General features: G+C 32.7%; 1 protein-coding gene across 1 annotated transcript; it reads left to right on the forward strand.

The window, feature by feature from the left end:
* The first annotated feature begins 837 nt into the window (after window positions 1-837).
* LOC128201491 (uncharacterized) lies at window positions 838-6,409 on the forward strand. The gene is made up of 4 exons (XM_052898640.1): window positions 838-988; window positions 1,407-1,434; window positions 1,926-2,036; window positions 2,633-6,409. The coding sequence occupies exons 1-4, from the start codon at window positions 838-840 to the stop codon at window positions 3,708-3,710; spliced, it is 1,368 nt and encodes a 455-aa protein (XP_052754600.1). The 3' UTR covers window positions 3,711-6,409.
* The last annotated feature ends 7,416 nt before the right edge of the window (window positions 6,410-13,825 follow it).

Consider the following 13,825-nt stretch of genomic DNA (forward strand, 5'->3'; position numbering starts at 1 on the left):
GCCCGCCGGCACAGTATAACGGGTGTGCGCATGCGTGATCATTCAAGCGATAGGACAGTGACTGAGCACATAAAACAGAATTACAAAGGAAATAAAGTAAATAACCCGTACGTGCAATTCTCGTATGAAAAGGGATTTATATTATACTTACCTACACTAAGAAAATATAACTATTTATTGTTTACGGCCCAAAACTTTGCTTGTTTCAATTATGATAATATTGTAAATGTGAAAGTATATATTTTTTTAACCGCTTAACCAATTGTGATGAATATTTTACTGAACTACGTGTTGTCTTGCAGAAGTCTATATCACTGGTTATTTGATTAAAATTATTTTGTTTAATTCCGTTATCATTAGTATGTGTGTGGCTGCAAGCACTCGAAGATTGGCCACCACTATTACTACCAGAAGTTCCACAACGTTCCATATTAGCTTTAAATTTTCGATATTAATTCGAATATATATATATATATATATATATATATATTATATTATTATAGTTAATCACACCAGGTGGGCCGTCAGCTTGTTTATATATATATATATATATATATATATATATATATATATATATATATATATATATATATATGAATATGCACTTGTGTGCTTTCTGCCGAACTATTAACACTAGACTCAGAGTAGCGAAGTGCATATTCATATATATATATATATATATATATATATATATATATATAATGTAACTTACAATGGCAAACAAGCTGACGGCCCACCTGGTGTGATTAACTATAATAATATATATATATATATATATATATATATATATATATATATATATATATATAGAGTAGCGATCTAATAATTCTTCTAAAGATGCCTCATTTAGAAGTGAAAGACGTGTTGCAAAACGAACACAAACAAAATGGCAGTCGAAAATTTAAAGCTAATATGGAACGTTGTGGAACTTCTGGTAGTAATAGTGGTGGCCAATCTTCGAGTGCTTGCAGCCACACACATACTAATGGTAACGGAATTAAACAAAATTCTTATATTTGAAAAGAAATAAACAATTCATAATGATTCGTAATGATGCTTATCTTTCCTGCATACTTGGATTTATATTTGAGTGTATATATATATATATATATATATATATATATATATATATATATATATATATATATATATATATATATATATAATGTAACTTACAATGGCAAACAAGCTGACGGCCCACCTGGTGTGATTAACTATAATAATATAATATATATATATATATATATATATATATATATATATATATATATATATATATATATATATATATATATATATATATATATATATATAGGTATTACGTATTCTTTCATTAATTATTTAAATGCATCTCGTATTTTAATACGGTTGTTGTACATTTTGAGTATGCAATGTAAACTCGACAGCTATATTTTTCATAGAAATCGAATCCCGGTAATCTGACCACAGTGTTATTACGCCAAAGGGATCAAAGTATAACCTTTCTCTGTGCAAACAATATAGGCTTAACAGTCTCCGGTCTCCGAGGATAAGTAAATGAGGAGAATGGCGAACTATGAAGATATTCTCCAAAGAATAGAATCGAGGTTAGCAGTATAATTAAAAATAAATAAATACAATATATAAATAAAAAAAAATTTTGATCGACCTTTCATCATCATCATATCAGCCGTTAACTGTCCGCTGCTGAACATAGCCCTTCCCTATAAAGAGGGGTTTGCACTGGCAACTGCTGAGTTGCCAACCGGTCAACGAAGTTCTTTGCTCTTAATTTTTACGGAAAATTAATAAAGAACAATCAATTCAAAATTGTTGATCATCACCGAACCCCAATTTATTCAGACAGTATAATTGTTTTCATATTCCACCTCTTTGTAAGCAGGAAATTACTTGGAAATGTAATAACTGATATTTTTTGTTCACAGCCGAAGCGAGTCGGCTCTGAACAGTCCGACTGAGCCCGATGTGTCTCTCGCGGCTTCTCTCACTGACCCGCTGGAGGCTCACACCCTGGACGAGGCGAGGAGAACCATAAGGTACAAATTATCTTTATACATACGAATATTATAAAATTGTAATTAGACTAGACGATATCTATCTATAGTAGATATTGAAGCAAAAATTACATAAGAGTAATAGAAGCCATAATAAAATTTTTTAGGATTTTTGTCTCTCTCTCTCTCTGTCTGCCAGAATGTTTGTTCTGGCATTATGCAAAAAATATTGCTGCAAATTGAATGCAGTGTTTGTTTTGTTTCTAAAGCAGATATAGAAATGCTCTATGTTATTGGTTAAAACTTATTAGTAATTATTGTGAATACATATTTTTTGTCGAGGATGCAGTGACATAAGAAAAAGGCAATCAAGGTTTTGTCGAAATATTAATTTAATAATGACAATCTGCAAACTGTCCTATCACCTTAAAGGGCTTAAAGTAAAATAGATAAAATTATTTAACATTCTGCGGTAACTTTAAAACTTAATTTAAAATTCCTTGTCTGTAAGTATATGTATCTGTTGATGACATATAACAAAACCCAATTTTCCAGTAATTTCCACTCATTAAACCGTTAAGAGATAGCTAGAAGAAAAATGAAAAATACTATATCAAAGTGTTTATATATCTTTGCAGAGATCTCCGTATGAAATACCGAGCGCAAGCGCATCAACTGTTAACATGGCGTCGAGCGCATCGTACTCAAGAGGAGCTCGTCTGTCGTCTGCAACGAGAGAAAGCCGAGCAACTGAAATCCCTATCGAGTCAACTTTTACTCTTCGAGTCCCGACTCGTTCGCAAGCAGAAAGAGATCACAAACATGTTAGCTTTAAGAGAAACAATCATTATGAAGCAACAAAAAGTGATTGAATCGCTCCAAGCCAAGCTTCTCGATAATGGTATCGATACTTCACAAACAATTCCAGATTTTAGAGAACTGCTCCAAGATACTCATATAACTGGCGATTTCGATTCTTTAAATGATTCTGACTCGGCTGTTATTATGGAAGATGTAGACTCAGATTGCAGCAACCTACCCCACATACCAAGATTTAGGTCTACCAACCCTGATAGTGTGACAATAGTTAGATCGATATCCGATGCTATAGATCCAAATTTAAAATACAATATTGTCAGACGATCAAATGGTTTCCTGCGCAGACCAGAAATCTTGGAAACTGTATACAGCGTAGAAGAAGAGGCTGATGGTGATTCTACTAAGGGGCTAAGTGCGCAAAGTAGCACAGAAAAAGACATAAAAGACGCTAATAAAACCGATGAGGAAAAATACAAAGAAACTAGTCTTCTTGCTCAAAGGCGGGATAACTTTCGAATGAGAAGTGTTGTTTTAACAGCCGAAGTTAAAAGTATAGATAGTGATAAAGATCTTAAAGCTAAGACTGGCAAAGAAATGTGGTCGTACAGTTATGTGCCAAAAAGGATGACTCCTGCCAACGATTCAGATGAAGAGGTTACTTCGAATGCCGAAAGTGATGAGGGCGAACCGGAGCCACGATCTAATCATGTGGTGACATACAATAGAGTTATGTCCAATCATCGAAATGTCACAAAGCCTAAAGATGTCAAATATAAAAGAATAAATAAAGCTAAATCAAAAAGTTTAGAAGAGTTGAGGGGTAGATTAAAGAACTGGGTGGAAAAGGGGAATAAGTTGTCAAACATACCATTGGAGCACGCTCAAAGCTATGCCTGAACGATTTTAATAAAGTTCCTTTAATTAAGTTCCCGTGTGAAATTTCAGGATGTCGGAAAGTTTACGGCGTCCCAGTTGTGTTCGACGGAGCGAGAAATTTGCTGTTATTTGTTTCCAAAACAGCTTCGATCAACCACAATTTAAGGATCACCGTATTGTGTTTGTTAAAGCCACACGTATTTAGGATTTAATTATATGAGCGTGGAGCTTTATTATGCTGAGAATTCGACTGTGATTAAGTCGGCGACGGTTTTGAAATGAAAATGTAATGTATCCGTATAAAATCTTAGCAAAATAAAGTCTATTTTTAAAATATTGAAACAATTAAGTACCTTTAAATAAATAGGGTTGTACCTAACAGCTTTACTGAATGAGGCAAATTATTATTGATACTCTATTCTTGATACTTGGACTATTGTAAATAAATTTCTTATATGTATTAATATATATTTGCAACATAATTCTAGCGTAAATTGTAGATTTTTAATTAACACTGTCATCACAATTTTCTATTGGAATATTTTATTAATTAGTTTTTTTTTTTTTATGAGCGCATAAAATAAATTTTCATTATTGGAAACATAATGCAAAGTTTACATTTTCGTAAATATTTCGCGCGTGAAGTCGTATAACTTAATCTTCTATAATTGTTTCACATACAATTTCAATGGAAAATGGTGAAGAAGCTTTGGAAATAACAAATTTTTGCACACGACTGATTTTACGTATTTCATTTACTAAATATAAGAAGATTGATTGAAAAACGTGAGTCGCTTTTTTGGAATTGAAAATGTTGTTCTGTGATTTAGAAAAAAAAAAATCTCAACATGTATGTATGTTTATTCTTTACTTGTTATTCGATAATACATTGCAGCTGTAAAAATTTTGCTAGTGTTTAATGTTTAAAGATTTGTGCAAAACTAAATAATTGTTTAGGGGAATGTTTATAAGTATTGTATTCGTCTCGGTGCCAATTATTAAACTAATATGTTTTTCAAGTAAGAAGTAGATTTATCACTTTGTATGTGGGACGTTGAATGGATTAAATAGATAGAGTTTAATCAGATTTAAACGAGTACTTATTTTTAAAACAACTAAAAATGTGTTCAATGAAAGAGGACTAAATATTATTTAGAAGTAAATCCTATTCTGTTAACATTTTTGTTGTATTTTTGTTATTTTTAAACTTATCACTATAAACCCTAAATACTCGTTTTAAATTTAATTTACATATTTGACATTATAACAAGTGTTAAGAAGAAATATATGGTCGTAACCTCAGATGGAATAGAGGCTAGATCATATTCCTCTAGATAGAGGATTCGTATAAAAAACGCTAATCCAAAACGAAACCAACATTTTTATTCTTGTGTATTGTGAACAGTGATACCAGAATTTATAGTCAATACTCAGTAAGTCTGAGAAATATGTACTATAAGGTTATGGGTAACATTAAAAATAACACAATATTAAAAAGTCAATATTTGAGAATAAAATTACTATTCTGACAATGAATAGAAAATTGTCTATTTATTGTCAGAATCATAGAGTGGTCGACATTTTGATTATCCATATATATTCAATGTACATTATGTATAATTACGCCAGAAAAAAAAAATCATATTCAATTATAGTTAATTCGTATTGAAAAATTCTTTCGATCCGGAAATTTTTATCAAAAATAGTTATCAATTTTATTTTAGTATTGAAAAACCTATGTGATCTGGGGATTTTTTAATCGAATTTGAACCTGAAACACTGAATAAATGCGCGTTTTTTTTATTACAAAACATGCGGCTGTCAAAATTTTCCGTTGATTGGTCATTCGTTGGGAGCGCTTTGGAGCGTTTTTGATGCTATATCTAGATGTATAATGATATTCATGATCTATGTTTTTTTTAATTATTGAGAAGCATTAGTTGATTACTATGTTAAACTACATTAAAACCATATTACTTAATACATATTATAGTTTCGGTGACTTCTTGCAGAATGTAGACCACCTTTACGTTACTTTTTTAATAATTTAAAAAAAAAAATATTCTCTTTTGGTAATTTGTATATTTTATAAATAATTATTAGCAAATTTTTAAATTCAAATTATATCGATTACATAAGTGGTTTATATGAATAAATAAGTAAATTACAGTAAGGGTTTACTAAAGTCTCAATAGGAAATATAATTAATGATTCTATTCCACGACTTCAATTGAGAAAAAAGTTATTTTGATTAAAAACTAAACCTTCTTCTTCTTCTTCTTTTCATTTAAGAGTTTCCTCTTGTCGGTGCAACTAATTCATGCATCTTCTTCCAGCCAGTTCTATCCCAGGCCATATCCTTGACCTCCCCATACGACATGACACCTAGTGTTTCTTTTATCTGTCCCATGTCACATGTTTCTATACCACTGAACCGATTTTAATAAAATTACTATGGGACCAATGTGTAAGTATATCCTTTCAGATAAAAAAAAATCCAAATCGGTTTAGAACTAACAGAGTTATGAGGTCACAAAAATAAAGTAAAAAACAACAGAATTAAGAACCTTTTTTCTTTTTGAAGTCGTTGGAAAAAGAAACAAAAAATATTTAAATAAGTATACATATTTCTAATGTACTACTTTTATTTAAACAGTGAAATATGTTTGTTCTAAAGATTATTATTTTTTCATTTTATTTTATTTATTCTTTATTGAACATATTACAAAAAAAATATGTCTAGTACCAAAGGCGGACTTAATATAGCATTCTCTCCCAGTCAACCTTTAGCGAAACAAATTTAATTACGCGGTGAAAAAAATTGAAAATTGTTACAAATAAATATTTACACGTACGTATCGATATATTTTGTTTATTATTTATGTTTAAATAAAATATATAACCATTTGAATGTTCAAATAAGTTATCACATCAACGTCCCATATAAATTGTCCCACATATCATTTTCAGCTGTATGAAAAAATGGCTTGGAATCTATATTTAAATAAATCATATGATTAATGTGCCCTATGTTTATTACTTAATAGGAATCCAATACGCTGATTATTTAATTGAAATAAACACGATTACCTGTATATGTATAGTTTTATTTCTATATAAAGTAAAGTCTTACATTCCACCATAAACTAAAATTTCATCCCAACCATCTGGACGAGTGGCGGTCTTCCACTGTGTGTTTTTGAAGGCACTTTCTTTCACGCACAACCACTCTTTGGAATCAACTTCCAGCAGCAGTATTATACCGAACCGATACGACATCGTAACCTTCAAGAAAAGAGCATATTCCTTTTTAAAAGGCCGGCAGCACACCTGCAATGCCGTTGGTATTGTGAGTGAACTTGGGTAGTGGTAGTCACTTACTATCAGGAAGCCGCATGCGCCGCATTCCCCTTACAATATAGAATAGAATACTTTATTTGCTTTGAAATGGTGATGAGTTCTTACTGAACAAGTAAACAGTTCTATATTCTGCTAATATTAAACATGCAAATAATAATGTAGAGCTTTTTTTTTTTTAATATGAGTAAATAATTTACAATTCACAATACCGATACAGTACCGTACATAATATGTCACATTTATATTTATGCACGATATAATTTAAAATCATAAGTGTTACATTTTAGTTTATTATAATATTTCTAATGTCAAATAAAAATTACAAACAAATTTACCAGAGGGACACTTTGTACAAAAGTCGATTGCTTGGGTACCTCTGTCCCATTCGTGTTTCAACCGAGAAGCAGTTGTGTTTACATGGCTGTGTTTCGGTTTGAAGGGTGGGATATGGCGTGAATTTACTGGGTACAGAGGAATAACATCTGAGTCCTTAGGAATGGCAATGCATGGGGGGGGGGGGTATCATGGGCGAAACAGTATACTCTGTTATGTCCATGGTACTACTCATGTCTATAGGTGACGGTTACCACTTTTCATCAGGTGGGCCGTGGGCCGTCAACAATATTATATATAAAATGAGGCTAAATTTATATTAAAACGTAAACGTTTCCTTCCTTTTTTCCTCAATTCTTCCTCCAAACCGTAGGTGGTGGAAACCACCAACTAATACATTCCCAAAGAGGGTTGACGTCAGGCAGGCGGCCGGTCGTAAAACTATAAGCCAAATCCTTTAGTGAATGGATAAAACCATATTACGCCGACCCCAAATAATAATTGGGATAAGGGTAGGAAGATGATGATGAGGCATTTAAAGAAAAAGTGCCTACAAAAATTTAAAAGGCAGGCGACGCACAAGCAACTCCTCTCGTGTTCCAGGTGTTCATGGGTGACGGTAGCCACTTTCCTTCAAGTGTACCGTCTGCTCGTTTGCCTTTCTAATAATAAAAAAAATACTATTATGAAACGTGTGAGGGTGCGAAATAGGATAGCAAACAAGCTGACGGCCCACCTGATTGATGGTAAGTGAATATGTTACTGAACTAGGTGTCTTGTGGAACTCCGTATCACTGGTTATTTGATTGAAATTATTACTATCAGATATCTTTATATTTATGTTAGTAAGTTAATCATTAAAGATCGGGATCTTCAATTTCTCGGAATATTCGTGGCTGTTTCGTTTTGTCGCATGATAAATTGTGTATCGTAACAAAAGACCACTGTCACAATTTATGAAACTATTTCGGAGCCAGTTTCTTTCAATGGCCCGTCAACTGTGTCGCGGCAAATAAAAGATTACGTGGCGTGTTTCGACGTTAAGAAATTACTCCGTCTGACATCACGAGTTGCTTTTGTACGAGAAGTTTCGAGGGAAGAGAGATATTTTCTCTGATTGGCAAGAATCATATTAATAATATATGTAGCTGCTTTTACTAGTTATTATTGGCATCCTCCGCGCGACCGAATTATATTGATAGAGCGCGACAAAAAATACCCAAAATGAAAGAATAAATTCTCTATTTAAAAATTCATGGAGTTTACTAAAATTCGTGACGATCGTTTGAGTCGTTGTAGTAAATAAGCAAACACATTTTCATATTTATAACGTTAATAAAGATTTATAAGTGAATTTTGGATTTTTTCAAGATTAGAATGAAATAGTGATTATACAATATTTACGTTATAATTGTGTTATAATTTAAGATCTATGCTCCATCATTAAATCGAAAAGTACTCCGTGTTTGTGTCTGTGTATGGCCATCATCTAAGGACTGTTCCTTATGGCAGTCTATGGGGGAGGTCTATGTTAAGCAGGGAATAGATAAGGGGTGATACGATGATGATGATGTCTAATTTATACCATGGGTTACCCATTTCTTTCTTCCTTCCTGTGGGTGGGTACGCAAAAACATCTTTTGATTTTTTGGCGTATCTTCAAGAGTGCTAAACTGATTTTGTTAGTTTGAAAGTGACCCTTTCCGATTGTCACTGTCATTATGGTCTTATACCAATTGTCGTGTGTGATTACATATAGATTGCAAATATTCTCTCTAGTACGTAGAACAAAATCTTAAATGATAATGAGTCACTCGATTGTCTAAAGTATCAAGAAGTAATTATTTTATAACACTACATTAGACCCAACTGTGAGGTATCATTTCTTTAAACCTATCTCTTAACTTTATATTTTATTTTGATAATTTCTGGAAATTACCGTCATAGATATTTTCACTTGTGCCGGCAGCACACCTGCAACGCCTTTAGTGTTGTGGGTGATCATGGGCGGTGGTAGTCACTTACCATCAGGTGAGCCGCATGCTCGTTTGCCCCCTGAGTTGTAAAAAAAAAAATTCTGGCCATGTAGTCCCGACATAGAACATGCCACTCATTCCTTTCTTATGAGTGTCATAAGAGACAACTAAAGGGACTTAATAGTAGAGGAATGTGGAAATGCATCGCAGAACCCGCCTGGCAAGCGTGGCAACTACTGGCAAAACTCCCCTTATGGGTATATATATATATATATATATATATATATATATATATATATATATATATATATATATATATATATATATATATTCAGCAGTGAATAGTTAACTTAATAATTATATATATATATATATATATATATATATATATATATATATATATATATATATATATATATATATATATATATTCGTTGTAATTAATAAATATATATAAATATTAAATTGAAATATCAAGAAATAGCGCATCAGAATTAGGCCCAATGTGTCACAGTTTAAATTAACCCGTATTTTTATTAAAAATTCAAAAGTTACAGCGCTCGATGTGATTTTAAACAGAAATGTTTTGTTGCGCGAATAAAAGGATTGTTGTGGGTTTGCGGGTGTTTTAAACAAACGCTCGTACTCGTATAAATCTTTTGTGGTATCAATCTTGTATACAAAATCTGACCTCCTTTATTGCAACTTCAATTTTAAAGAGATTTAATAAAGTATCCAAAACTTAACAAGCTTTTTTTTATTATAATAGTAACTTTCTGATCATCATGATAGGCTAACAGGCCTGTTTTTATTCTCATCGATCACCCTTCACTGGTGCTCCGCCAGCGTATCCCGTTCAGCGTATCAGCGCAGGCGGGGTCCATTTTTCATCCACCAAAAAAAACCACCTGCGTTAACGGTATACGCTGGCGGGGCACCAGTGAGAGATGATGGGTGAGAATGAAAAGGCAGGTCAGTTAGCCCATCGTCATGAATACACCTGGAATTCAGCATTGTGGTATCCAAAAGGGGCCACGTGGAGGTCGACCTGACAAGGTGTATCCAATCCCACTGCTGCTAGCAGTGGGATTGGAATTTTTTCATCAGTACACTTGTGCGAAGCCGGAGCGGGTATCTGGTATATTTAAAAAAAGAAGAACCTCTTTTCAATTCGGTTGTGTTTTTCTTTTATGTTTATTACCTCATAACTCCGTCTGTTATAAACCGATTGGGAAAACAGATTTTTTCCTAAAAAAAATTTACTCGCAGACATGTTATGGTTCCACAGAAATTTTATCGAAATCAGTTCAATAGTTTAGTTTTTAAGCCCAAATAACTCTTTTGCCACAATTGAAGTCGGTTTTTCGTGGAACAGAATCTTAATTTTAAAGTCAATTGAAAAGACAAAAACAAATTATCTACATATAAGTACATACATATCGCCTTCGGAAAGTAATGAACCTAAACGAATATACGTACGTATATACGTCTTCCTTATTCTTTCATGAATTCTTTTACAAAGGAGTGTAAAAAATCCTTTGTAAAGATTGTCAAATTGAATTAAACTTTTTGAAAGCAACGTTAAATTTGAGTGCGTTCATAAAAGAATTGTATTGGCACATTTTCTCGTGTCGCTAGCGGAATACAGGGGAATTGTACTCACTATAACTGAATTAGGAGCTTTGTATAGCTTCTAACTTTTTGCCACGTGGATTAAATCTCCTTCTATTAGAATTTTGCGTAGTTTATCTTATATATAAAATTCTCGTGTCACAGTGTTTGTTACCAAACTCCTCCGAAACGGCTTTACCGATATTTGAAATTTTGTGTGCATATTGTGTAGGTCTGAGAATCGGCCAACATCTATTTTTCATACCCCTCAATGATAAGGGTGACCCACCCCAAAATATTATTTATTATTTTTTTGTAAATTTTTTTTAATTTTATTTTGTTATAATTTAGCATTGAAAAATACATACAACTTTAAATTTTCATTGTTTTACGATCAACCCATGTATTTTAATCGAGATTTTTATATTTCGCGATAAGTGGTAAAATAACGTTTACGGGGTCAGCTAGTATTTTAATATAACTTTAACGGATGGACGCCCAACAGTTTGCTTACTGTCTGATAAAATTTGAAAGATTAGAAGCAGCAAATAATAGCTAGCTCTTGTTGCCAGAATTAAATCACTCGAAAGACCTAATTAGGGGGTTTCGGAAAATTACTCTAAGAAATTAATTCTCACTGGACACTGCAAACTAAACAAGCACATTGCCCAACCAGGCTTATGCCCAAGTTAAGTGTTTGCAGACCGTCACAATATATAAGCGATAGAAATGCATAATATTTGATATCTATATACTGAGTTTTCTGGACATTAATGCGATATCTATATTTACTACGAACGGGTTCTTCTTTTTCATGTTATATATTGGATAAGAAATTTTACCAGTGAGAGACTTTGTACAAATGTCGTTTGCTTGGGTACCTCTGTCCGTTGTGTTTCAACCGTAAAGCAGTTGTGTTTTGCATGGCTGTGTTTCGGTTTGAAGGATGGGATATGGCGTGAATTTACAGGGTACAGAGGAATAACACCTGAGTTGTCAGGAATAACAATGCATGGGGGGTATCATGGGCAAAACAGTATACTGTGTTATGTCCATGGTACTGCTCATGTCTGTAGGCGACGGTCACCACTTTCCATCAGGTAGGCCATCAGCTTGTTTGCCATTCTAATTTGTATAAAAAAAAATGGCCTGGGATAGAACTGGCTGGAAGAAGATGCATGAATTAGTTGCGACACCGACAAGAGGAAACGCTTAAATGATAAGAAGTAGACTAAAAATATAAATAATTTTATTTTAAAACCGCCAACGAGTACATGACATTCTAAAGGTTTAGAAGTCAACCTAAGTGAGAATGCCTATAGCATTAAATCCGTCTTTAGTATGACATTTTAATAATTATTAAGGTTTAAATAAATAAATAAAAAGAATATTTAAATCTGAATGAATCTACCTACGTATGCGGAGTTATTTATTATGATGAAATTAACTTTTAAATGTACAAAGGAAAGATAAAGCCTTAGAGGGTTTACTAAACAGAAAAGATGGAAGTAAATTAAAATGCCGGCTACTTAACCAAAACTTACCTGCTTCAATTAGCTCCACTTTATCCTTAATAGCTTAAGAAGCTTTTGTTTTGAGATAATAACGAGAACTTTCATAAAATATTCTGTCGTAGTTTGCAAGAAAATTCTGCATTGGATGCAACGGTGGCTCAGTTATGTACATAGTTATATTTTTAACTAGCAAATCTACCTTGGACGCAATTTACTATTGAATTTATTTAATAATATAAAGTTAAAGGATTTTATTGAACTTGATATTGTTTTCGGAATATCACTTTTTAGTTGTTTAAAATTTTTTTTTGTTTTATTCCGCTACATTTAGTATTAGTTTTTTTATTATTATTTCAGCCATTAACTGTTAACTGCTGGACATAAGCCTTCCCCATAAGTGGAGTTTTGTCAGTAGTTGCCACGCTTAGCAAGCAGATTGGCACCCTTAGTTAGTCTTTGGTGATGTTTTAAAAGGGATACCGCTGCCCATCTTATGACCATTGAGTTCTTTTAGTTGACTCTTACGACACCCGCGGGAAAGAAAGGGGTGGTATTCTATGCCGGGACCACATGGCGTATTAGTATAATGAATGGGTATAAATAAAAATCAATTGCACATTTTTTTTAATAGATGATAATGGCATGGTAACCCTGCTTGTGCTACGGTATACGACCTTACGACCCAGAAGGGGCACCAGGAAGGGATGATAAGTGAGGATAAAGCAGGTAAGTTGGTCATCGAATTCAACAATGAATCAATCACGATGGTTTACAGGGGGTCCGCGTGGAGGTCCACCTGATAGGAAATATTGCTAGCAATGGTGCCACTAGTCCTCTCTACCAACAATCCTTTTCCCTCTCATTTGTCCAATGTATTGTAAAAGTATTGCTTCAGAACGGCTACTCGTATTTGGTTATTTCTTTTACGTTTCTAATTGTTGGTACAGGATTTGTAGGATAGAAAATTTTTGAAAAATTATACAAAAAAGTAAAAAAATTGGGTTAGAATCTCCATAAAATAAAGTGAAAGAGACAGAGAATGTGGTCTTATTTTCTTTATTAGAACAGCAAGAGTGGTTTTTTTTAATATGTGATAGTCCGATAATGGATTAAACAATTGCTCAACATATTAATGATAAATGAATGAATACAGTTATTAAGCAAGAAAACTGTATTACACTTACAACCTGTTACAATTTTTATCACAATTAATAGACGTGTGTCCATTTATACATACATATCAGTTGACCTAGTATTACAACATTGTACTTTCACAATTTTCAATTGTTTTTAACGATAATTTAAGTACATATATTTACTTTAATGTATATATAGGCTTACA

The sequence above is a fragment of the Galleria mellonella genome, unplaced genomic scaffold (genome assembly GCF_026898425.1).
Source record: "Galleria mellonella isolate WM207_F2 unplaced genomic scaffold, CSIRO_AGI_GalMel_v1 utg515, whole genome shotgun sequence".
NCBI lineage: Eukaryota > Metazoa > Arthropoda > Insecta > Lepidoptera > Pyralidae > Galleria > Galleria mellonella.

Excerpts from the sequence above, each read along its gene's own strand:
- LOC128201491 (XM_052898640.1), top strand. The coding sequence starts at position 838 with ATGCCTCATTTAGAAGTGAAAGACGTGTTGCAAAACGAACACAAACAA. Across the intron at positions 989-1,406 it reads CAGCCACACACATACTAATG|CTATATTTTTCATAGAAATC; the intron begins GTAACGGAATTA and ends TAAACTCGACAG. Across the intron at positions 2,037-2,632 it reads GAGGCGAGGAGAACCATAAG|AGATCTCCGTATGAAATACC; the intron begins GTACAAATTATC and ends ATATCTTTGCAG.